The following is a 27,279-nucleotide window of genomic DNA, read 5'->3' as shown; positions in this document are numbered from 1 at the left end:
AAGCGTAAATCCAGTCCAGGCAAAGGTCAAATACCGTGTAAACAATCCAAATACAAAAATAACAAAATACAAGGAACAATCAGGAACAGACCAAGAAGTGTCAGACATAACAAGGACTCCGTGACATGCACTGAAACAGACAGGGTTATATACACAGGGATTTGTCAATGATAATGGGGAAATGGCTGAGTGCAATAATCAGTGATGAGGAACAGCTGAGTGCAATGACAAGACCAGGATCGTGGGAAATGTAGTTCCTGAAGTGACTGACACCGTGGGAAAGGAGGACATCTAGTGGACACCTGGGGAACACAAACCCAACACTGTGACATAACCCTCCCTCTACGGAGCGGCTACCAGACGCTCCAAGACAACAAAAACCACAAAACAAAACAAGAGTCCAGAATGGGAGGCAGAACAGTAAAGGCTCAGGGGGAGGGATGGGGGGCCAGGTCCGTGGAGGGGAACATGAACAGGGGGTGACAAATTAGTAGGCGGCCGGGGCAATGCAGACAGTCCGTCAGGGACCCTGGGCGGAGAAGACCCCTCGGGCGGCCAGGGCGGTGAAGACCCTTCGGGCGGCCAGGGCGGTGAAGACCCTTCAGGCGGCCAGGGCGGTGAAGACCCTTCGGGCGGCCAGGGCGGTGAAGACCCCTCGGGCGGCCAGGGCGGTGAAGACCCCTCGGGCGGCCAGGGCGGTGAAGACCCCTCGGGCGGCCAGGGCGGTGAAGACCCCTCGGGCGGCCAGGGCGGTGAAGACCCCTCGGGCGGCCAGGGCGGAGCAGAACCCTCGGGCGACCAGGGCGGAGCAGAACCCTCGGGCGGCCATGGCAGTGACTCAGGCGCAGGAACAGCGGACACCGGCTCAGGAACAGCGGACACCGGCTCAGGAACAGCGGACAGCGGCTCAGGAACGGCAGGCGTGCAGGTAAGCTCAGGCTCGGCAGGCGTGCAGGTAAGCTCAGGCTCGGCAGGCGTGCAGGTAAGCTCAGGCTCGGCAGGCGTGCAGGTAAGCTCAGGCTCGGCAGGCGTGCAGGTAAGCTCAGGCTCGGCAGGCGTGCAGGTAAGCTCAGGCTCGGCAGGCGTGCAGGTAAGCTCAGGCTCGGCAGGCGTGCAGGGAAGCTCAGGCTCGGCAGGCGTGCAGGGAAGCTCAGGCTCGGCAGGGCTGCAGGAAAGCTCTGGACTGGACGGAACCAGTGGCGAAGGAAACTCGGGGCTGAGTTCATGGGCTGTAGATGTGTGTGCTGCCCACACACACAAAACAGCCACAGACACCACAATGAACTGGACGGTCTCTGGCTGGACGGTCTCTGGCTGGACGGTCTCTGGCTGGACGGTCTCTGGCTGGACGGTCTCTGGCTGGACGGTCTCTGGCTGGACGGTCACTGGCTGGACGGTCTCTGGCTGGACGGTCTCTGGCTGGACGGTCTCTGGCTGGACGGTCTCTGGCTGGACGGTCTCTGGCTGGACGGTCTCTGGCTGGACGGTCTCTGGCTGGACGGTCTCTGGCATGACCGCATGCTGCACAGGGACGGCCTCCAAAACGACTGCACACTGCATGGGGACGACCTCCGAGACGACCGCATGCTGTACAGGGACAGCCTCTGAAATGACCGCATGCTGCACAGAGACGGCCTCCAAAACGACTGCACACTGCATGGGGATGGCCTCTGAAATAACCGCATGCTGCATCGGGACGACCACCGGGGCGTTGGGGAGATAAGAGGCCCTTCTTCTCCTCCTTCCTTGATGGCGAGGTGCAGCCTCAGTACTAGATGGGACCAGCGGTGAGGACCTTGGGCTGGACGAAACCAGCGGCGAGGGCTTTATGATGGACGGAACCAGCGGCGAAGATCTTGTGCTGGACCAGTTCAACAAACTTAAATTCAAAGGACTTATTATACTAACGTTAGACTAACTGAACAGTCAACACAACAGAGTAACAGAGAACATTGTAATCTATCAACTTTGAGTGATGTAATTTGTAATGACCTTCTGTCAACGATATTAAAGAAGAAAATTCAAGTCTGATACTCAACTCACATGGCATGGGATCTTCATATGAAGGACATTAGAGAATAGCAACTTAATTCTCATTCAGGAGTAACAGATTCTGTGTCCTTGCTTTGTGAATCAATAAAGTTCTTAACCTCAGATGGCGTGGAGAAGATCTTAGCTTTACCCTTGTGCAGGATCCGAAGTTTGGAAGGGTATACGAAGGAATACTCGATTTCCCGATCTCTCAACATTCGCTTCACCTCCGTGTAAGCCTTCCGATCGTTTTGCAGCTCCGCGCTAAAATCAGGGAAAAAATGAATGTGCCGGTTTTCAAGGTATACTTTACGTTCTCTCGCCAATTGAAGGATTCTCTGCTTCTCTCTGAAGTTCAGGAGTTTCGCCACGATTATCCTTGGAGTCGTTCTGTGCGACGAAATATTCCCTGTTCTGTGCGCCCTCTCAATTGTCGGAGGCGATGGAAAGTTTTCGGCGCCAAGGATCTCTGGAATAATGCGTTCCAGAAACGAAACCATATTGCCTCCCTCGGATTTTTCCGGCAAGTTAACAATACGAATGTTAGATCTCCTGCTTCTGTTCTCCAGATCTTGCACTTTTTCTTTAAGGTAGGAGACATCTTTCTCCAAGCAACTGACTGTCGAACGAGTGTCTCTCAAGTCGTCCTCTGTGGCGCTTACTCTAGCTTCGACCTCGCCCATCTGTTCAGATAATGTTGTCATAGATGTTTCGATACGGGTCAATTTGGCCTGAATGTCAGTGGTCATCCGATCAATTTTTTTGCTAATGTCCTCTTTGCTGGCTTTGATCTCCTTCCACAGAGTCTGTAGTGATATTTCACCTTCCACATCTTCGGCCATTGTTAGTGATGTTACGTCTGACACCGACGCTCCGAAGCTTGCTTCAAACTCGAACGGTCCTTGCAATGAACCACTGCTTCGGAGCTTGTATCATTACGTCATTAGTCACGTGAAAATGACGTCTGAAGCAAACACACTAGGTGTGTTCGACATCGGCTGCGGCTGGATGTAACTGATCGGCGAGAGTAGCCGCGTGCAGGCGGGGAGGAGCTGCAAACGGAGACGTGAAGTCGGACACTTTCTGGTTCCCGTAGTGACCGCTCACGTGGTGTTTGTATACTTTAGCACAGCTGAAGTGAAATAAATGCAATATTTGCCAAATACACAGATGTTTCAGAGACATTTTCATTCAATACTTTATGTACTGCTTCATACAGCGTTTGTTTGAACAAGAATAAAGTTCAACATAAGCCTACAGCTACTATCAATGAAGTGGAATCAACGTTTTTTAATCAGTTTTATTTTGATAAACATAACACAATACATCGCGACTACATGAAAAGAGTGTTTACTGTTAAAAAAAAACTGATTTGTGAGCTTTAGTGGAACTAAAGGTGTGTGAGAATAAACCGAATAAACACGAAACGCACGTGATCGTTGTCATGCGGTGAGTCCGGCCAATCGTGGAACAGCTGTGTCGTCATCAGAGCTCGTGCAGCCCAGAGCAGCCGCTCTTCAGAAGCTGCGCTGGCTGAGTTCTCCGGCTACTCTCGAATCGCTCTCGCGGTACTTTGATGGCATACGTCACAGTCACGTGGCGTCGGCGCTGTATCAAGTCGGACAAAATTTCTAACCGGCATGCACTGCTTCAAGTCTGCCGCCGATCGGTCTGCGCAGAGCTGCATGAAGTCGAACAAGCCTACTGCTTCACTCCTGTAGTGAACCACCTGACTGCTTTGACAGCCCAATCCAGTGTTGACAGGTTTGAAACCTGGCGGCTGTATTTCTTATAAAAGTGAAGCCAAACCATGGCAACACCGTGGGTTGTAGTAGTCGGTGTTTGGATTGGTGTTATTGTTGAGGAGAGTGGATTGAGTTTATTGTTGAGGAGAGTTTATTGTTGAGGAGAGTGGATTGAGTTTATTGTTGAGGAGAGTGGATTGAGTTTATTGTTGAGGAGAGTGGCAAAGAAATAATTACACACACACACACATCATGCTTAATGTTTTATTATCAAGGTGAACACATGAAATTCATCAGTGTCTGTAAACTTCACCTACATAAATGAGTTTCACAGCACTACACTGTTTCAGCTTTGATCACCTCGGTAAACACGTCATAAACGGGGCGTTAACATAAGCCTACTGGCATTTTATGGTTGTCAGCTTTGTTGCATTACATTTACTTCACCAGGAGATGGTGCTGCAATTTCTATCTGAATGAAGCTTCGAGTAATGAACCATTTTCGACACAATTGTATCGGAAAGCAATAATGCTTCGAAACGCTTCATTTGGCCATCACTAGCCATTGTTAGCGTGTCGAGGTCGTTAGTTTCGGCAGTTTTGCTAATTGCTCGTGTTTTACGTCCTTTTCGCCGTGGATTGTGTTCTGCCATAAACAATAATGGATTTCCAGATACTTAATAGACTCAAATTTCTACCAGTTAGTAAGATTAATGAAGGATTTTCGATGAATAATATAGCTAGTCAGAGGAGCTCACTAAAGCACGTCTTTCCTCACCGGCTGCATCACGTGGCCCCCTGTCTTCCATTTGTATCTTTAATTGTAGGTTGGGAGAGTAATGTGTTTTGTTAGTATGTGAATTTTATGTTGTAAGCTAATGTATTAATCAAATTTTTGGTGATTTCTTGTTAACTATTGCTAATTTGTCTTTTGTTATTCTAGACGGTGATGGTGGATTTGTTAAAGGTGCTCTACGTAACTTTTAGCGGCCTCTAGTGGTGATGTTTCAGATTGCAACCAAATTTTATAAGAGCGCTCGTGCTCGAACTCATAGACAATACTGTCTATTACGCAAATATCTCGGCGAATACTTGACGGATTCGGCGAGCACCGAGCTCGTTGGGACCATCTAGTCGAGCTGAAAAGAACCATATAAGTTCCATAGTTTTTGGTGGTTTTTTCGCGGAGATATTAGCAGAAAACCATCGGGCGCGCTGCAAAATTGCGGACGCCGGTGACGTCACGATCTCAGAAGAAAATCGCTCGTATCTCTGGAACGCAAAGACCCAGAGAGCTCAAATTCGGGGGAGGAGGTCCCAGGGGTTTCCTTGCCCGAATGCTAGAGTGGCGGGACTCGGGGATGCCCCCTACCGGATCGCCGTTCACTGGGACCCCCGATTTCGAACGGCTATAACTCGGGGAGCCGGGCGAGTTGGACCTCGGGGGTGGGCTCGTTCGAAAGGCCCCGTCCAGCACTACGAACGATTAGAGTCTTGGGAATATTGATCAAAGATTGACTGAGATATAAGCCGAAAAACGTGCGCCTTTAACCGGACGTAACTCCCTGACCGTCTACAATAGACTGTATATAAGGAGAGAGGCTCGGGAGCGCGCATGCACGTCACATCCGTTGGATTTCGCGGTAAATCCGACCCGGAGACTTCACATAGAAATAGGAATACTGGCCTTCAGAGGTAATAGCAAAACTCGACAAGTGGATCATTTTAATGTGTGATTACAACCCCTTCACACACAGGCAATAAAAAAAGGATTCATTTTAGTAGAAAAGTTACATAGAGCACCTTTAATATTGGAAGAAAATTATACATTTGAATACATTTAAATCTTGTCTAATTGATTAAATAATCAGTGATTGAGTAGTGTTTGTCAAGCACTTGTGATGACAGGCTACGCCTGGTGACCATTGGAATTAACAATTAATGATTCACTGAAGGCAAATAGGCCTTCGCTGAAGGAACGCAGTTAAAAGCTTACGTTAATCAGTTTCTTTTGGATTATTAACACGTTAGTCTATATTTGGTGTTATATCGCTAGTAAAGGTACAGTAGGACTGCATTGTTTGTGGAATGTGCTTTACTGCGGAAAAAGCGTGAACATCTCTATTAGCTACAAAGTACTAGTCACTGCAGGGCGCAAAAAAAGACATGTCCCTGGCTAAAACTTCTACGACAGCTCTTGCAGCTGATTCCACCTCCGATTGACAATGCCTATCAAAAGCTCATTTTATTATCACTATATGTGTGAGGGGAAACAATTACATCGTACTTTAAATCGTTTATCCTGCAGTGACTGAATCCTCATTTGTTTCATACCTTTAGAAAAAAAAATTACAGTTCATGTTATGCTTTTAAAGTACACATGCTGTTACTCTCTCCTGCACTGAATAATTTCATAAAGCTGTCACTTTCAAGCCGTTACGCTTTCTCCAATGGTAAGAGATACATGCACCTCTCACCTCCCTCTGGTTGAGATTCTTGAGTCTGTTCAGTAAGGAGCGTTTTGATTGGTGGATTTAAAGCTTAAAGCTCGCGATTGGCTAAACAGAACATCCTCCAAAAAAAAGATATTTATGAATCTTAACCTGCCAGGAAGGTCTCAAAAATACTGCACACATATTCAAAGCAGCCCACGCACGTGTGACAATTTCCAAATGCAGATTCAACGATCCATAAATACATGTAACATCATTCATAAATGTGTGATGGAAATTAATTCAAGAACTTTATTTGTGTAAACATTTTAAATGTATTCAGGTAAGATGCATTTGTGTGAGGATTTGGGGAAATATTTATGCTTTTACTTGTGTATTTATGAATTGTGTTTTGAATTTACGAATCCGAAATTGTAAATGTTAATTGTGCTGTGCATTTATGAATTTTGTTTTGTAAATGTATTATTTTTTAGGCTGATCTGGCTTCATAGTATGGTTTTAAGGAGAAAATACTCAGCAATGGTGTTGACTTATGAATTTGCACATGGTTTGTCAGTCTTAAAGCATATTAAAAAAAAAACATAGACATATAAACAAAATTAAAAGCTGGATTTTCACCACAGGGCAATGTTGTGGCCTCGAATAAAAAAATCAGACAGAAAATGTTATTTTATAATTCTGCACATTGATAAAGGCTATGTCGATTAGCATTGTTTTATAAATATACACTATTGTTATGAAAATAGCCAACATGGCAGGAAGAACACAGGGAAACCTAGAGGTAACCACAGGTAAAACTAAAATACATTGTCGCAATCTTTTGTGTTTATTGTCTACAAAAAGTCTCTATCTGCATATTACAGCGATCTCTGGAAGCCTTGTTTATGTAAAGGAGTTCCTGGAATGTCACATGATATGCCTGTTCATCACGAGTTCCATTTGTGGACTAAATGAGCATAGAGCGCCCTCAGGCTGCCAGTATGAATTGAAAACACAGTAAATCAGAGTATCCAGCGCTCATAATGATTACATCAGCGCATTTTGGGTAAAAAAATTACTAAATATTATTTCTCTCTATAAAAATCTGACGTAAGCATTTGAGAATCTATCAATATTTCTCCAAATCTACACAATTTTGAGCTAAAAGCCCTGAGGGACGTTGTTTTGTCAAGCATTTCCATGACGACCATACAGGAGTTTTTTTCCTCAATGGATGCTGCTGACATTCATAATTCATATTAAAGGTATCGACTATTTTTTTCATTTTCATAACTCCTGACACAAATTAAGACATAACTGTCAATTATATAGGTTTCTCAGAATAAAATAGAGGTCAAATACTGAAGCTTGAGTCTTATATCTTTTTAATGATTTATAATTTGTCAAGGTAATAACATTAAATCTAACAGTAACTTTAAACTAATTTAAACAGAACATAAGCAGAATATTGCCCAGAGTCTGCCTTCTTCCCATAGTGTGTCCTGCTGCCATCTCTTCCCCACATAAACAATTTACAATGCAGCCATCCAATTGATCTAAAAGAAAACACGATTCATCAGACCAGGCAACCTGGGTGCAGGACACAACAAGTCTAGAGAAAACAGCACATAAGGAGTGTATGACAACGAATTGGCACAGGGAGAGGAAATAGGCAGAGTAATGAGGGAGAGCGGGAGGGGCAAATGAACCAATAATTAGGTAACAAGAAGGGTGGGGTTTAGACAATAGACAGCGGAGCACATGGCACATAGAAACAATCAAAATAAAGCCACATAAAAAACATCGTTCAGACTGTCAGTCCAAATCTGACTTTTTTGCACATCCGATTAAAATCCGATCAGATTTGGCAAGAGTGAACGCCAGATAATCACATAAAAAGCTACAATTATCTGACTGCTCTGATTGGATTTCGCAAGGTTTATGACTTTCTCACGCCACGTAAAACATAAACTTCAGACATTGTTATATGAAACATGGTGAAAGTCGACATGGAAGAAACAAGGTGTGTTGTTGCAAAATGCCGGACGAGCTGGAAATGACAATATAATGGAGACATGTTTTGAAACCGGCGGAGATGTCAGCAGCTCAGAATAAAGCCACGCATACCAGCCTCCTGCGTTTCTGCGTCTGCCTCAAGACGCAGTTGTCCAGTGCGAGGCTAGAGGGGTTTGCAATACAGATGTTGTCTTAATTACAACATAATTCATGTTGTAAATTCTCCCCTTCTGGCGCGAGGCCGGTGGCGTGATTACTAATGAGCGACACCTGCACGACGCACCGGTCTCGCAACGACGGTGAAGGATGAGAGAGGCCAGGCCTGGATTTTATTTGATGTTTTGTTTTATTATGTATGGCGGCAGTCGACCGTGAAGGACTGCCATCTTTACTTTCGTTTTTGTATTTATTTATTTATTAAAATTGTAAAATTAAGATTGTTCGCCGATTCCCACCTCCTTCTTCCCATAACATCTAACCTTGTTACATATACACAAATAATCTGATTTGGACTGACAGTCTGAACGTAGCCAAAGAGCTGTCACTAGTCCATACAATACATGACAACATGAAAGCATGTGGCTGATGAAAAACACGAGCCGTATGCTACACAGAACAAAATAACACAAAAGCATGCTGCCATTGTTGAGCATGAGCTGCATGCTACACAAAAGGTGACAAAATGAAAGCACGAGGCTGATGATAAACATGAGCCGAATGCTACACAGAACACAATGAAAACAGAAACCAGGTGCTCAACAAAACATACAAGACAAGAGTGCACGGTGAGTGAATGTACACTCAACCTCTGTACATTTTTGTACTATTTTGAATAAGTAATTACTTCACGACAGCTGAAAAAGTATGTTCTATATAATATGAATGTGTGTAGAATGTATTTTGGACGTTGTACATTCGCCATGTTGGCTTTATCACATGACCTACCAGCATCAGTTGCGTCGCGTCACTGCCATTAACAAATCTTTTCCCGTGGCCTCATAGTAAATCTCAATCTTCACAATCTCTCCGGAAGAAGTAGGCCATCCGGGTACTCTTTGCCTGCTTTTTTTGAGTACTGTGAATTCAGACATTCTTCTTTTGTCTGATTCTGTTTTTTGCCTACTATATAGTAGGGGGAAGTATGTGATTTCGAATACAGCCATGGGGAATGAATGTCGGAACCCTGACACTAAACCTAAACCAGACTAGACCGAAGTGCCCGTATCTGAACACCATGTTCCACACATTCAACATTTCACGTAGATGAAAGAGTGTACGGCCCGAGCGAACTCAAAACCGCATGCTCACACAAAGACAAGACGGAGTGTCAGAGCTCTGTCACCAAAGCAAGAGTAAACCAGACCGAAGTGACAGAACCCTGACAGTGCTGAATGTGACTGAGTTGGCAAAGACAAAATTCAGAAGTGAAAGTCCATTAGAGAGGAACTGAAGCATTTAAACTAGTGATCACAGACCTTTGGACCTCACTATTTTACTAAAATTGTATTAAAACTTGTGTGTTCAAAACCTTTTTAACCACCAATCTTGTTTTTGCTATTTTAAAATCTAATGATTCAGAACTGCATGCAATCACTACATTGTAATTACTTTTTTTTTTTTCAGTTGATATACAGAAACATTTCTTATTTCTTTCTCCTTGTGTGTCAGTATGTTTGATGTGGGTGGTCAGAGAGATGAAAGGAGGAAATGGATTCAGTGCTTTAATGGTGAGCTTGTATATTCCTCAAGCTTTGTGGTAAAAATGTAAAATTCTTTGTGTTTTTTTCCGTAAATAAATTCCTGAAACCTGTTTTTATAGTTAATATATCTAAAAGTGACTACTGGTATTTATGTTAAAAGGATAGTTCCCCAAATATTTACATTCTCTCATCATTTACTCACCCTCATGTCTTACCAAACCTATAAGACTTTTGGTTAAACACAAATTAATATATTTTTATTGAAACCTGAGAGGCTTCTATACCATTCAAAGTTCAGGTAAGCAAAACTTAGAAGATCAAAAAAGGTCATTACAGTATTATAAAACAAATCGATATGAATCCAGTGGTTTAATCATTGTCTTGTGAAGAGATGAAATAGCTTTATATGATGAACAGATTTAATTTAGAATTTTATTTACATCGAAACAATGATTGACACATTCACACAGATATTTACATGTAAGCTTGTCTGTGAGTTGTGCATGCATCATGCACTTAAACAAACCTTATTGTTGTTTTTTTTGCATCATGCACACACAAGAACCAATGAGGTTTGTTCTAGCGCTTCCGTGTTTACTATATATATGTATGTGTGTCTAAATGATGTCTAGCGTATAAAGTTATCGTATCTCTTCACAATATTTGAAGATTAAACTGCTCAACTCATATGGATACCTTTGACAACGCCTTTAAAACATTTTTGGATCTTTTAAAATTTGGTTACCTGCACTTTCAATAGAGGGACAGAAACTTTTTCATTAAAAATATAAAAATTGTATGTTTCGAAGATTAACCAAAGTCTTATCGGAACGATATGAGGGAGAGTAGATGGTGACAGAAGTACAATTTTTGGGTGAATTATCACTTTAAGTGTGTGCTTGGCTATTATATATTTCTTCCTTTCTATATTCACAGATGTGACCGCCATCATCTTCGTGGCAGCCAGTAGCAGTTATAACATGGTCATAAGGGAAGACAACAGCACCAACCGGTTGCGCGAATCTCTTGATCTGTTCCGCAGCATCTGGACTAACAGGTTTCACAGTTCTGCTGTTTCTTGGGAGTTCTCAGTTCCCGTCCCAAGTGCTGCAGAAGTTATCCTGAAGTGCATCTATATGTTTGTAACAGTTACCGATTATTTTTATTAGAGGTCAGCAATAGGGCTGGATGGTGTGCTGAATATTCACAGTGTGTATATATATATATATAGATATATATACACACCTGTTATGACAACTTTCAGCAGATAGGCATGGTAATAAAGATTGGCATGGTAATGGATTTGTAAGACATGCTGCTTTTTACAAACTGTTCCGAGACTTGAGAGTGAAAATCCAAGTGCAGCATTTATTAGGACAGTCCAGAAACACTCAAAACAGCAGGCAATGGGTCAAAACACAGGCAACAATCCAAATAAACAGCAAGGCAAGAAACAGACAAAAAGGGTAATCCAATAGACAGGCAGAGAACCCAAAAACCAAGGTACATGAAATCATGAATAACGCTCAGAGATGCAGTGTAACACTAGGCAAAACCTCGCAATAAATGACAGAGTGACAGAATCATAATCAAAACAGCAGGCAATGGGTCAAAACAGGCCAACAATCCAAATAATAACTCTCAGAAATGCAATGTAACACTAGCTAAAACCTTGCAATAAATGACAGAATGAACCAGGCTTTTATAGACAGAGCTAATAAGTAACAGCTGTAGACAATCAGTGAGGATGAAACGGATCATAGAATTATGGGGGATGTAGTCTTTGATGGAATGGCAATGAACACTAGTCCGTGATGGAGTGCCCCCTGGTGGCTCTCAAGGGCACTCCAGCGGGTGATCGTGACACTACTGCTGCTGCTGCACATGTAACACACATGAATTAATCCCCCGTAGCAGATCTATACAGGTGGAGGGTTTCTGGAAGCGTGCTGCAGACTACTAACAGCATCACAACCAATATTTGAATGTTGAGCCGCAGCTCATTGGCCACAGCTCATTGGCTGCTCATCATTATCATGTAGATAATGATGTTGATCCTGGATGTTGTCACCTGCAATCGTGATGACCGTAACATTAGGCGTCTCCCGCTTGCATTTTGATCTGTAAACCCTCGCTTCCAAATTAATCTTGTTACCCACCATATTTATTTTAAAATCCTTTATATATTATATATCTTTATAAATATATGGCATATTTAAGTCCCACTTGAGTACTCCTCGACGAGAGGTGGTCCCTCTGTGTCCAAAATTGATCAAAAACATCTTGGGACAAGGTTTTAACTCCGTTTGTTTGTCCGAGTTAGCAACAGTAACTAAGGGGGTGGGGCTTACCGACAGGTCAATTGCATAAACGCAGCAGCTAATATGCTTTGTAAATTACTCCACAGACTGTTAAACATAACACTAGATTAAACATTATGATTGCTCATTTAATAAGCAAACCACACAATATGGGTGGGATATAGAGTATGCACAGGGATATGGAGTAAAAGTGTCATGTGTGGTTGCAGGAAGGCAGAAGAAGTTGAGGATAAATTTCCAACACGAAGGTTTAATGGTAATAATATAAAGGATAACAGACAGGCAGCAACACACAATATATATACATCATAGATCAGACAAAGATTGACTGAACAGACGGAACTTAAATGCAAACACAGATGACGATGATTAACTGAACACAGGTGATACAGATGAACTGAAAATGACAATGAAGATGACACGTGACATGTGATGACAGGCAGACATGTCCAATGAAAACAAACTAAACAAAACACAACTGAGACAAAAAGAGTGTTCACTTTTCTTAGTTGTTGATTTCAGATGCTTTCTATAAGCGTGTTGCAGACTGCTAACAGCATTGCTACCAGTATTTGAAAACTGGCTGATGCAACAGCAACCAATCAGCTGCACTATTTAGATAATAATGTGATCGCTACCAAATGATTTAAGGACCTAATCAGCCTGTGCCATCTAGAGTTTCATGCCAGAACTAGGTATATATATATATATGCAAATCTTTGATTACCACATAAATATTCCACATATACCATACATATATATTATATTTTTCCAGCAAAAATAACTATACAGTTATTGTGATGTAAAAATTCCTACAGGGATCTTTTTGGTCATTGCACCCATGCCTAACATTTTATTTTTTAAGTCAAAGAGAGAAGACAACTTTAAATACAAAGGCTTATCACGTAAAATGCTGGCTCAAAGCTGCGGCTGAACGTCTAGAATTGTCATCAGATATATAAATATAAAGACATGCTCAAACCGTCTCACTCTGTGTGTTTTCAAACAGGTTTTTAAGGACCATTTCAGTGATCTTGTTCCTCAACAAACAGGACATGCTGGCAGAAAAGATCCTGGCAGGAAAATCCAAACTTGAAGATTATTTTCCAGAGTATGCTCGCTACACACTTCCTCCTGAAGGTAATATCCTGTATATGATCGCATATCTAACTAGAGATAAAGTGGTATGAAAATATGTTGGAAATGTGTGCTGGAAATATTCAGAAAGTATTATAAACACATTAAAATCATTTTAAGAAGTATTATATTAAACCAACAAATAAAATCAGCAGCAATATGCAGTTTGTGTCTGCATTAACATAAAAAAATTATAACATTAACATGTACCATGACAGGTAAAAGTTTCCCTAGTGCAGGCTTTAATAAACAGCCCTAAAGGTACAGTAAGCGATTCCTGGTAAAACAAAACAAAACACGCCCCTACCTAAAAGGATCACACCTCTGTCTTGATTAGGGTTGGGTATCGGTTGGGTTTTATCCGATACCAGTACCTACTCGGTATTTTTTAAACGGTTCCGGTGCTTAAACGGTTCTTGAAACGGTACTTAAGAAAATGAAACCGCACACACTTAAAAAATAATACCCTTTTATTTACAGGGCAAAACTGGATACAATATTAACTTAAATCTTTAAACAATATAAATACAAGTAACATGGTAATAATAAAACCAATATAAAAAAAAAATTACAAACAATGTAATAATACTGGAGATTAATAGAGATTACTAGCAGAGCTGCCAACTCTCACGTATTGACCGTGAGACTCACGCAATTGACCCTTTTCACACACTCTCACACATCCATTTTCTCACGCAAAGAAAAATCGCGGACAAAGAGGACACCGACAGACAAGCCAGAAGGTTACTTTTGATATGGAACAAATCCACAGCTGTCAGATACTGTCAATATTTTTACGAGATTCACACAATAAATAACGTTTTGGCTCTTTGAAATGTGACAGATCGCTGTAGCGCGTCAGTTCAAACGGCACGTGATACAGCAGCCTTCAAATACAAATCCATTGCTTCTTAGCTATGCAGCGTTGAGTGAACCTATGAAAGAGAACATCTCTGGTTACTGGTGTAACCTATGTTCTCTCAATAGGGAACGAGACGCTGCCAAGCTCCTCGCGCTGCCGACCAGATTCCTTTTTCGGCAGAGAAATCCAATATTATGAAGCTGCAGACTCGGAGCCTGCATCTACAGTCCCCCACCGAGAGTCCCGCATTCTCAGACCCCTCGTTTTTCGAACACAGCGCCTCCTGCTGTTCGAAAGATCGTATAACACCCGAACACAGAGTACAGCGCACGCCTATCCAAATGCAATTAAAAACAATAGAATGCAATATTACGGTCTCCAAATAAATGATCCAATAAATATTTGCGTTCCCTGCTTAATGCATGTGCCCAAAAAAACTCATTGCGATGGAAGGGATACAATTACAGATTGAACTATCTTCTGAAAAATAGTATGTGATATATTATATTGCTACAATGTTTTTTTATATTCTTTTTATTCAAATTCCAATTTTTCTTTCAGTTCAACCTATAATGGTCTAATTAACATTACCATGCTAACATTACAAAATCAGTTTTTTGATATTTTTAATGCGAAGCAAAACAAATCAGAATAGACAAAACACCAATAATAAACAATTCTGTACTTTATTTAATGATCACCTAAACATCATCTTGCTGTAAAGAAAAAAGGAAGAAAAAACTGTGTTCGTGACTTTACTTTTCGTCTTCAATTGCATTAAAAAAAGTATAAGTCGTTTTGCATAATCATAAAATGATATGTTGCTGGGTTCGGCAGGGGCGACTCCATCGATGTATGGTGTACCCTGGAATAGCCTACAACAGTATAGGCCCGATAGCACATGTCTTATGATGTTTCAAAAAGAAAGAAAAAAAAAAAGAAAAAAGATGTTTGCAAATGTTACCTTCATGTTGCACTGGTCTGTTGAAGTGTCCCTTGAGATGTTTTTGAACTTTGGACAACTTTGTGGGTTTGAAATATATGGGGGCACAAAATGGGCAGTGAAAATCACTGCAGCATTTATGACATATCTACAAAGAGTCCAAGGTTAAAGGCTAACGTTAGCTATCAAAACATTTTCGGGAGGAAGAGGGCGAAAAAACATACATTAACGGCTCAAATCTTGTTACAAACTATCTTTACAAATATTAAATGGACTATTCATATGTTGTATCGATGAGCTAAATGAGTTTTATTAAAAAATAAATCAAACGAGTAGGCTACTACGATTCGCTAAATAAAATTGAAGATAGCCTACTAACGTTTTGGCTTAAGTTCTTCACATGTTCTTCACATGTTTATCCGATACAATTTGATAGGAGGCGCAGTCTCGAAAAACGAGGGGTCTGAGAATGCGGGACTCTGGGTGCAGGGGGACTGTAGATGCAGGTCTCCGAGTCTGCAGCTTCATACTACTCGAGAAATCTGAGGAGCAGATGGCGCGCGCGCGCCAACATAATATGACGACGTAAGTGCGTCGAGGCGGCGCCCGCGCCATTAGCCAATGAATTGGCTTGGGATTCAGACTATCGGCACACCCAGAGGGCGTTTTGACGCGTAATTTTACACGTGAAATGCAGCCAAACCTTGCGAGCAAGAGCGCGCATGCGAGACAGAAGAGACTGTGCGTGTGTGTGTGCGTGTGTGCCTAATTAAGTCAGGCACCGAAATCAGGCACCGAAATTGTCGTTCTTATTCGGTCTGGTTACTACCGTTTACGTCGGAACCGGTTCCCTATTGGCACCGAGTTTCGGTACCCAACCCTAGTCTTGATGCCTCCGCCCTGCCTCCGCCCCCACATTCACGTACACGCTATGCAACACAGTCAACATCTAAGGCGGAATCTGCTGTGCCTGCCACCCAAGAGTATGATGTCATCCATAAGTGAAAGTAATTTGTGTTATTATGATAATTCAGGTTGAATGTCTAATTGTTATTTAGCTTCTCTACTCCTTTGATAGCAAAGTCATGCATTGCATCCCAAAAAACAAACAAAATTTTCACGAACAGCTCTCTAAAGCTGCGTTCACACTACAAGCGACTTTGTTGCTGCAGGTCGCCAGTGGCTGCGCTGGAGGGCGTTCCCACTACTGGTTGCCTAGTAATGTTTGTGAGTGACATTCACGGATGTTACTCTATGTTAGACAACAAATACGTTTTCTTGCCGCTACAAACAAACATTTTGGAAGGAAAAGTCTAAATATAAATGGAATCAGTACATAAAATGCATAATATTAAAGATGAACGAGAAACAGTGAGTGCTCTTTGCCATCGCGGCTATTTAACTGCAGAAAACGGGCAAATACCGGTCTATCTGGGTTCCCAAAACCATTCAGGCACCGAATACCACTGTATGTACACGGAGATATATCATAAATTATACTGCTAAAATGAGCTTCTCGTTCAACTTGCCTCGATCAGACTCAGCACTGAAGAGTGACGGATCACATGCGCTCCACTGACCTCACTCCTATTGGTTGTCGCTCCCGAAAGTCGCTCTTCATTTGCATAAAGTTAAACAGATCTCAACTTTGTCGCGTCGCCAGACACGCCCCATCCGGTCGCCAACGCGCGTCGCCTAAACGTAACCCTTTTGGGTATTTTCTCTGCCATATCTCTCTTTCTATAGTCGTTCTGTCTTGTGCACTGAGCTCTCTCTCCTCCCCCATTATGAGTGTATATGACCCTTACTGCTGATTGGCTACAAGTATGTTTTGGTGACCGATCCGATCCACTTTTCAACAGCGTTTTTCAAAAATCACTTACGCCTTTAAACAAGTCAAATGTTCATGTAAAAGCATGTAAGAACATCACAAACATATAAGGAATGGGGGGGGGGGGGTGATGTTTCATTTTTGTTGTAAAAACGTTATTAATTTAGTTAAATTATATATATAGACCATAGACTGTAAAAAAAGATGGACGACGCCCCTTCGCTCTCTTCCATTGGTCAGAAGTGAAGCCGCCAGTATCCCGATATGGCGCTGACATCTTGGAACTTGAGTCTGCACAGTAGCGATTTCGGGACCAGACATGCGCAGTAGCGAGCAGGAAGTAAAGCCGCGAAATCAAGGCCCCGCTCTCACTCTCGCAGAATCAATCGCAAGCACACGCTCCTGCACTTATTATAAATTAATTATAGAAATTTAGATATTAAATTTAAAGCTCCAATCTCCTCAGTCCTCCGAAGATCCCGAAAAAAAGATCCTTTGCATGGTGATTGGTGCTTCAGTGACTACTTCGCTCAGAGAACCTGTCAATCACAGCTTGTCAATCATGACGTCACACCACCGCATCAAATAACTAACTAAAAACAAACTTATTTTAAAAACAAACACTTGAAATTACATCAGCGTGATAAAAACTACAGTAAATGACAGAAACCATCTTTGGAAAAACGATATTTGAAGTGTAATTTAATTGTTTAGTTGATCTCACGTGCCGTTGAAAAACATGGGGAGGCGGTGTTTATGACCTATACTAGGACCAGCCACCGGGGGGCGATCGAGACGTTTTGGCTTCACTTTTCAGGGCTTGTGCGGCACGCTTTCCGCTCTGGAGAAAACCGTGATGTCATCGTCCAGCTCAGTTCAGTTCTCATATAAAGGTGTCAATACAGGCAGATCAATATTATTGTGGAATATTAAATTAAATGTTAAATTTACACAAGATAGACGTAATATTAAAATTTACATCTGCAAAAAAAGTGCACTTGACATGAAATTATTTTAAAGCATTCTGTTTACCAAAAAATATGACGGAAAATGAACACTGCTGGATTATTAATAATAGGGGTGTAATGGTACTAGGGGTGGCACGGTTCACAAAACCCACGGTTTGGTTTGTATCACGGTTTTAGGGTCACGGTTTTCGGTTCTGTACGGTTCTTGTTGTTATTTTTTTCTTTTAATCTTTAACACTCCATAAATGTACTTCAGCATATGATATATAGCTTAATTATCCACAATTTAGGATACAGTATTAACAAAAATGTTATATCATGCAATCATGCACAAACTGAATTTGACTTGACTTTAAGCACATTATTGGGACCATCTCCGAGGAAAGCTAGGTGAGATTTTGATACAGCAAGAGAGAAGACATTGATGACATGCTTTTCGTTTATTTGGCAAAAAAAGTAGAATGTGTATCACTATCTCTACAGGAACTTATGTGCATTTTTAGCACACAAAGATGCATGAAGCTGCAGCTTCAAAATACATGAATTACACTTACGAATAACAGTTAAAAGCTGCAAATATTTTTTCCTTACACTTGAAGGGTGATTTACACCTTTACAAATCTTCTCTTGCGCATGCAAATTTATTTTGCGCTTGCAATCTTATGTACTCTTTCACAAATCTTACCCTGCACATGTGATTCTTTATGACATAATTTTACCTTCATACTATGGTCCTAAACCATACGGTACGGATGTCAAGGTTCGGTGCATATCATACGACACAACGAATACATTCAGTCACAGGTGATCCACATTCCAACCCAGAAGGGATTGAAACACAGTTTGCTACCAGTAAATAGCGTAAAAAGGTTATTTACTTAACCTGTTAGTAATGTATTGATTATTTAATGCATGTTTAAATAAATTTGTCATGAAAACAAGTTATGACAACCACTGTGTAAATGATTATTTGTCAAAAATGAATTGGAGTAGAAAATTAACATTATAATTAAATTTTGCAGGTAATGCAAAACCTGCCTTATGTGCGATTGACTTTTTTTTTCTTTTTCTTTTTTTAGCATTGATTATTATATCTAAAAATAGCAACTGATTTTAATAATTTGGGCTCTGTTGTTAATTGTAACCTTTAATATTATAGTAATGTGTCATTAAGGGCTCCCTATATTATAGCATTAGCCAAGATAGATTCGATTTTTCCTTAATAAAATTAATTGAATTTATTTAAACACAGACACATTTGTTAAAAAAACACAGTTTAATAAAATAAAAAAAGATGAAAGAAGCAATTTTGTGTTTAGTTTACACCTCCGTTTTAGGTACCTCCGACCCGTCATGTTTGTGTATCGTTACACCCCTAAAGAATAATGTAAAAAAAAAATAAACATTTAAAAGGAATATGATTGTTTCAAATAATCCAATAATAATTTTTGAGCTGCTTGAGCTGAAGCTGAAGAGTGAATGAACACTGGTAAACTGAAACACTTTGGAAGCGGGTTAATTAACTGAACCAAACACACCCTATACTGATGATGACTGGTTAACAAGCATCAGCTGTCAGTCAGAATTTTTTTTTAAATGAACAACACTTCTTATATTTCAACTGAACCAACTGAAAATGTTCTGTGCATCAAGTCAACATAAAATTTTGAGATTGTCCTCCAAAATCTTTAGTGTGTTTGTGATGGCAAGAAATATACAAAGCAGCCAAACAGGTTTCGGTCTTTAGCATCCAACTAGGGACCAAGTTCATTTTGTTTAATAAAATCATTATTCACTGTATAAAGTAGTGACCTGAAATTGTTACCTTAAAGAGCTATTTCTGTTTGATTTATCCCATAAACCCTAAAACCCCTTTGATTTAACCCTTAGTTATTGCCATAAAAAATAGTGTAATACGATTTTGGAGGTCAAAACTTTTACATAAGAAAAGTTTTATGTTGATTGTTGCATTGAAAATCTACGGAGCCCGGGAAGTCACCTGTTGGAAAAAAAAAACAATTCGTGGCGACGGTTTTGCAATCCGTCCGCTCAGTTTATAAACCGTACTCACGAATTCTCAATCTGTTCCCTCGGTTTAACAAATCGTGCTCACGGATTAATAAACCGTACCCACGAGTTCCCAATCCGTGCTCTCAGATTTGTAAACCGTGCCTTCAGTTTTTGCAATCTGTACCCACAAATTCATAAACCGTGCCCACGCTTTCGCAATCCGTACTCACGGGTTTGTAAACTGTACTCACGGATTTGTGGCCTCTCCCCCAGTCTGTGCCAACCAGGCCTTCTGCGGGATGCATTTAGGCCTATTATGTTTAAACTTAATTCTTTTGATGGATAATTTCTTGAATTTTCTAAAAAACGACATTTACTTGTATCTTTAAAGTCCATTTGTTTAGGAGGAAAAAGCTCAGTATAATAGAATAAGCAAAAAAAGACTTCACATATAAAAAAGAAATATAACACAAGGTTAGGTTATATAAAAATAAAACATTCATAAATTATTTTATGATTAAAATATTACTGTCTTCAGTGAACTCATTTATAGTTATAAACACAAATGATAATAATATTATTAGCCTGCATAGGCCTACATATTTAGAAGGCGCTTTTATCCAAAAAGGAACACAGCAATTAATCAAATGTCAGTCATAATACAGGTTTGACAATAATAATACAGGGCTAAGATTATCACAAATAAACACAAGATTTTGAGCATATCCAAGTGTGTGTGGGAGTGTGGAGCGCGCACTGCATGGCACGGGGGCGCGCGCGTGAACACTTGCATTTTCTTATCAACAGTGGAAACAACTTTTACTCTATCATTTCTGGTCATACAGAAAAGAATAATACATAATTTGCAACTACTTTTATTTGTCCAAACTCACATTACAAGAAAATGTAATACCCCTTTATTAAACATTTAAAATATTCACAAATTAATATGGGGGAAAAAATCGATTTTACTGGTTTTCTAAGGCCAAATTAGAACCTGGAAATAATATTTTTCCCGCAGTGCTGAATGAGAAGAGCCATGTCTCTGGAACCATACAGAGAGATGGTTTATAGGCTAATGCTAATAAATGTGTCTGAAAAAATAACGAGGCATTTTAATTGTTCGTTTAAAAGTGAACATTTCAAGCTTTATATAGGTAGGCTATGCTATATTTTGTTTCAGTTCATTTCACGGAGATCATGAAAGCGCGCCTGATTGTTTTATTTTACAAAAGCACAACGTTTTCTTGTGAGTTTGGACAAATAAAAGTAGTTGCAAATGATGTATTATTCTTTTCTGTATGACCAGAAATGATAGATTTCCACTGTTGATAGGAAAATGCAAGTGTTCGCGCTGGCGCCTCCGTGCATATAGTGCGCGCTCCACACTCCCACAAACACTTGGATATGCGTCAAAATCTTGTGTTTATTTGTGATAATCTTAGCCCTGTATTATTATTATTGTCAAACCTGTATTTTGACTGACATTTGACGAATTGCTTTGTTCCTTTTTTGGTAAAGCGCCTTCTAAATATGTAGCCTAAATGTAATAGTAATAATATTATTATCATTTGCGTTTATAACTATAAATGAGTTCACTGAAGACAGTAAAATTTTAATCATAAAATAATTTATGAATGTTTTATTTTTATATAACCTAACCTTGTGTTATATTTCTTTTTTATATGTGAAGTATTTGTTTGCTTATTCTATTATACTGAGCTTTTTCCTCCTAAACAAATGGACTTAAAAGATACAAGTAGGCTAACCTAAATTCAAGAAATCATCCATTAAAAGAATTAAGTTTAAACATAATAAATGCATCCCGCAGAAGGCCTGGTTGGCACAGACTGGGGGAGAGGCCACAAATCCGTGAGTACAGTTTACAAATCTGAGAGCGCGGATTAGGAACTCGTGGGTACGGTTTATTAATCCGTGAGCACGATTTGTTAAACCGAGGGAACAGATTGAGAATTCGTGAGTACGGTTTATAAACTGAGCGGACGGATTGCAAAACCGTCGCCACGGATTGTTTTTTTTTTCCAACAGGTGACTTCCCGGGCTCCGTAAAAATCTTCAGTTGGTTCAACAACTAAAGTGTTAATATTAACCCTCTGGGGTCGGAGGTGTTTTCTGGGCCCTGGAGTAGGGGTGGGCGATATCTCGATATTTAAAATATATCGAGATATTTTTTAAACACGATATGGATTTTGACATATCGTATATATCGATATATTGTTTATATTTAATCCTGATTTCGCCACTTTGCTTGTTTGCCTTCTCTGTGCTGTGCTCGCCCCCGCCTCCTTGCTTTTGTTCCCCCTCACCTCGCGTGTTGTCTCATTCAACAATTGTCTCATCCGCAACCAGCCCGGAGGCTACAGAACTCCGAGTGTGTCTGCGCGCGAGCGACAGAGCACGAGAGAAACCGAGTGTGAGCATTAATTGCATTAGTAAATTGGTAGCCTACATACTACAATATATAATTACTATATAAGAGGCATGGAAGTTCGATTAATGGACTCCAGTAATCAGAAGGCTACTACAAACGTCTTGTTTTAAACTATTGCAGGGCTCGAATTTCGGCGCGGGTATTGCGCATAATTCTAATCATTCCCGCAGGTCTCCCATTTATAATGCGGGAAATTCCCGCAATCGTAATCCACACAGATTATAAAATCAAATCATTCTTTTAACAACTATCTGCCAGACGCAATTTCACAAACAGCGTGAGTGTTCAGCGGTGCCGCTTCTTTCTCGTCTCTCATAATGTGTTGTGCAAGGCAAGCATCAAGAGCTGCGGCGATAAAACACACTCGCGTTTAGGAGTCGGGACATGATGGATATTCACTCGCACAATCGGGCCAGCAGTGCATCGTGACTGAAGTTTACCATTTGCACGTCTTTTTAAGTCTTACCAGTTTAAACATTCAAGCGATTTTAAACTAATCAGTGCTCGCGCGCTCTCTGAGAGATTATTTTCTATGCGCACATTCATAGAAAATCCGCCTTAAGAACAGCTGGCCAGTAACAAAAGTTATTTTTCGCGGATTATATTGCTTTAACACGCAAAATTGTCAATTTCGGTCGTCGTGAGTATACTTTAAACATAGTCGGTTTTGTCTTTAATAAGCATAAAACGCATGCCAGTATAATGAACACAGGATCCGTGCACTACCTCTTAAAGTGACGGCAGCCATATGTGTCATTCATTTTGTTGTCAATACAACAAAAGATAGCTTTAAGTTAAAGGAATCAGGATTAATAACCTATGTATTTAATTTATTCAGGACTAAAATACTACTCAGTGTTATTTTCCATTTGATTACTTTATTCAGTTTCTGTATATGAATCACGTGATTAATAATGATGACGAAATTCAGGCCCTGTGTTTAATTTTTCTCATTTGGTTACATTCTGTTATGGAAAATTAATTTTCTATTGATTGTAGGCCTATATTTTGAGTTGTATTCACATCCATTTTCCTGTAAAGATATCGAGATATATATCGAATATCGAGATATAGCAAAATATATCGAGATATATTTTTTGCTCCATATCGCCCAGCCCTACCCTGGAGGTGTTCTGACATGCTCTGACATTTGTGCTTATTTCTGTTACTTGTGACATTTTCATGGCTAAAGTCTAATTACACTGTATTCAGCACACACTCTGCTACAATAATATGTCAGCAGCATGTAGGTAAAAGTTTGTATTTTTGAGATAATGACGTTTATGCGTGGTTTGTAAAAAAAAAAAAAAAGAATTGTCACTGAAATAAGGTCATGAAACCCATACTGATTATTTCTTCACAAGACTTTTGAAAATTGTATCACGTAGCCTAGAATATTTGCTCCAAAACTATGTGAAAATCATCCTGACTACTCATTCAGATAAGACAATAAAGTCTTTTAAAAGTTGTATGACGTGTTTTGTGTAAGAAAGCTTTATGCGGGGAGGCGTTAACCACCCATTAATACAGTGTTTCTCAAACTTTTTCTGCCATTCCCCACTTTGAAGGTAGGGAAGGGTTCGTGCCCCACCTGTCCTCATGCAATTGCCCCAACAAAATCTAGGCTTTAAGTTAAAATGTATTTTGTTAACATGACATTTATAAAACATGAACATGACAGTAGATAAAAATAATGCAATTGTGTTTGTATTTTGCCTCTGATAACATCAAATTCAGAAACGGAGAAAATAAAAGTGTGGACTAGTTGTGCTTTGCTTTACTATTTTGTCACTTCGCAAACTGCATGCAAAAAGAACAAACAAAATTGAAAAAGAATAATAATAATCTCAGGGTTTTTCCTGGCTCAAAACGAGGCGGAGGTGGTAAAATCCTAATGTACGTATTTTAGGTAATTTTATAATAATAATAATTGCATTTTGTATTTTTCGAAGACTATCATATAAGCTACTGTGTTTCCCACAGTATTTTGTGGGAAACACAAAATACTGTGTGGTGTGGACCTCTGCACCCCTAGGGGGCCCGGGGGCATGCTCCCCCGGAAGAAAAGTTTGTACGTTTTAAAGATAAATTCATAAATCTGGTGCACTTTGAAAGTTCAACATTAAGTGATTAACTAATTTAGTGTCTGCAATGAGCCTGTTTTGTAGTAGGCTACACATATTTTCTGAGCCAGAGACGGAGAGCGCTCACCGCTTGACATCACAACTATTCAGTGTTTTCAACCACATAATGTTTATTTTAGGTTTCAGACATTTAAATTCACATAAGTACTAAAAAAGCAATACATTAGTTTGTCAAATACACACTTATGTCTATGGAAGCGGCAATAATAATTATTTCCATTATAATTAGACTACACGTATTATTCATATCAAATACTCATCGTGTAAGTAACTTTCAAGTTTACTCTATGCTTCTCCCAGTTCACCGGCCACTTGCTTTCATGTATTTCGGGAGAAATGGATAAATTGACATTTGTTAAATCCAACAGATCCGATTCTCTAAAATCCGGCATAAACTAACGCCCATCGCGTATAACGTTAGCTCAACTAAGGTGTTTAAACAACAAAACGCATCCACTGGCTCATATTTGACAATCGGAATATCAGATATTTCCTGCTATAGCCAACAAATTTGTGAAATAAAAGCAGATAATCAGTCATTCAGCGCTATAGGCTTTATGCCGAGCGTCACGTGACCAAGCCGGAAAACAGATCACATCGCTTCCGATTCAGGTCTTTTGTATGTGCTTCATGAAATTTTTTGCGGTTTTACTCAAGATAACTTAAAAGGAGCAAGCAAAAATGAGCATAACCAATGTCCCTCGCATGTGCAGATTGATATTTAAAAGTTTTTAAATTTTTCTTCTTCACACTAACGTTTAGATATTTAAATAGCATAAAACACCAATAACAAAGTGAACTTCGTAGGTTAGCTGATTACCTTAAAAATCCATAGATATCGTAGTTAGTTCTTACGGCCGTTAGCACTTTCTCTGACAAGCGGATGCAATGAGACCCGTTTTCCGGTTTGGTCACGTGACGCTCGGCATAAAGCCTATTGTGGCTGCGGTGTGACAAGCAATGACGCGTCACCATGGAAACCATAAAGGGATACGATCTAAATAACGGGCGCCTCTAAAAACTTTTAAACTTACGTGTGAAAAGGTTAAGTAAGGCTTAGATTGAAATGTGTCGTTGTTTTGTTTTGAGTTTATGCTCAATAAATAAAGGAATTAATAGAGATGGGCACAAAAATTACCACATTTTCTCCCGTTTGTCGCGCCCCACTTGTCATGTTTCCATTCCCCACCAGTGGGGCGCGCCCCACACTTTGAGAAACGCTGCATTAATGTATAGTGTTTCACACCTGAGAAAGACAAAGACCCTCCCCTTATGGCCCTATTAGGTGCTATCATTATGAGGATCCTTGCACAAAAAAATGAGGAGATTTAAAAAAGAATGGCTTTTAGATCGTTTGGGTTTATTTACAACACAACATAATCCAAAGATACACAACAAAGGACAAAAAAGCACATTAGTAAACACACTGATCTAAAGATTGAGGCTTGAACAATCACAACTTTGTGCCATTCCTGAAACATAGTACATACCCGTCATTTCCAAGGTGTTTGATTTTTCATTTTACCATTTTCATGTACAGTCTCCTGTGAATGTTGAAGTCAGCAGGACTCATCAGTGGCATCTGGTCCCTGTAAAAAATAAAATAAAAAAATAAACACCTGTGAACATGCTGATATCAAGAGAAACTATATGGCTGCACGACTTTGGGCATACATTGTAGATTTTTCTGGTTAAAATTGCGATTTTTATATATATATATATATATATATACACACACATACACACACACACAGTGCTTAGAATAAGTGAACACACCCATGCTAAAGTTGACTAAAAAATCATCTTAATGCCTTAATTAAAAAAATGAGGAAAACTCCAACCTTTAGGGACACCAAATTTTCTTTGTGAATGAATAATGTATAGCAAATAAGGCAAGGCAAGGTAAGTTTATTTATATAGCACATTTCATACACAATGGTAATTCAAAGTGCTTTACATAGGAGAAAATAAAATAATCAAAACAAATAAGAATAATTAAAACAGTTTAGAATAAAGAATAAAATAAAGTACAGTAAAAACAGTCGGACGAACAGTGGCACAGTGCTCATTCAGTAAATGCATAGCTAAGCAGATGTGTTTTGAGTCTGGATTTGAATGTGACTACTGTAGGAGCACATCTGATCTCTTCTGGAAGCTGGTTCCAGCTGCGGCTGGCTTAATAGCTAAAAGCGGACTCACCATGCTTAGAGTGAACCCTTGGTATTTCTAGCTGATGTGATCCTAATGATCTGAGTGATCTGTTTGGTTTATATTCAGTGAGCATATCTGCAATATATTGAGGTCCTAGGCCATTGAATGATTTATATACCAGTAATAATACTTTAAAATCAATCCTAAATGTAACTGGGAGCCAGTGTAAAGACCTGAGGACTGGTGTGATATGTTCATATTTTCTGGTCCTGCTCAGAATCCTGGCAGCAGCGTTCTGTATGAGCTGCAACTGTCTTATGGTCTTTTTAGGAAGGCCAGTGAGGAGTCCATTACAATAATCCACCCTGCTGGTGATGAAAGCATGCACAAGTTTCTCTAAGTCTTGACTGGAAACAAAGCATCTAATTCTTGCAATATTTTTCAAATGATAGTATGCTGATTTAGTAATTGCTTTGACATGACTACTGAAACTAAGGTCTGACTCTAGAGACACACCAAGATTCCTGACTTGATTT

General features: G+C 40.0%; 1 protein-coding gene across 2 annotated transcripts in view; it reads left to right on the top strand.

Annotated features, from left to right (window-relative positions):
* Positions 1-27,279, top strand: part of gnal (guanine nucleotide binding protein (G protein), alpha activating activity polypeptide, olfactory type) — a 200,119-nt gene that overhangs the window by 143,019 nt on the left and 29,821 nt on the right. The window contains exons 8-10 of one of the 2 annotated variants that reach the window (XM_056234746.1): positions 9,893-9,951; positions 10,861-10,981; positions 13,255-13,385. In XM_056234746.1, the coding sequence (XP_056090721.1) occupies positions 9,893-9,951; positions 10,861-10,981; positions 13,255-13,385 (311 nt within the window). The remainder of the gene's footprint in view (positions 1-9,892; positions 9,952-10,860; positions 10,982-13,254; positions 13,386-27,279) is intronic. The other variant, XM_056234747.1, reaches the window with a different exon arrangement.

The sequence above is a fragment of the Rhinichthys klamathensis genome, unplaced genomic scaffold (assembly GCF_029890125.1).
Source record: "Rhinichthys klamathensis goyatoka isolate OS25496 unplaced genomic scaffold, OSU_Roscu_1.1 h1tg000404l_1, whole genome shotgun sequence".
Classification (NCBI taxonomy): domain Eukaryota; kingdom Metazoa; phylum Chordata; class Actinopteri; order Cypriniformes; family Leuciscidae; genus Rhinichthys; species Rhinichthys klamathensis.
Note: the sequence above shows the minus strand (reverse complement) of the source record. Positions and strands in the feature narration are given on the sequence as shown.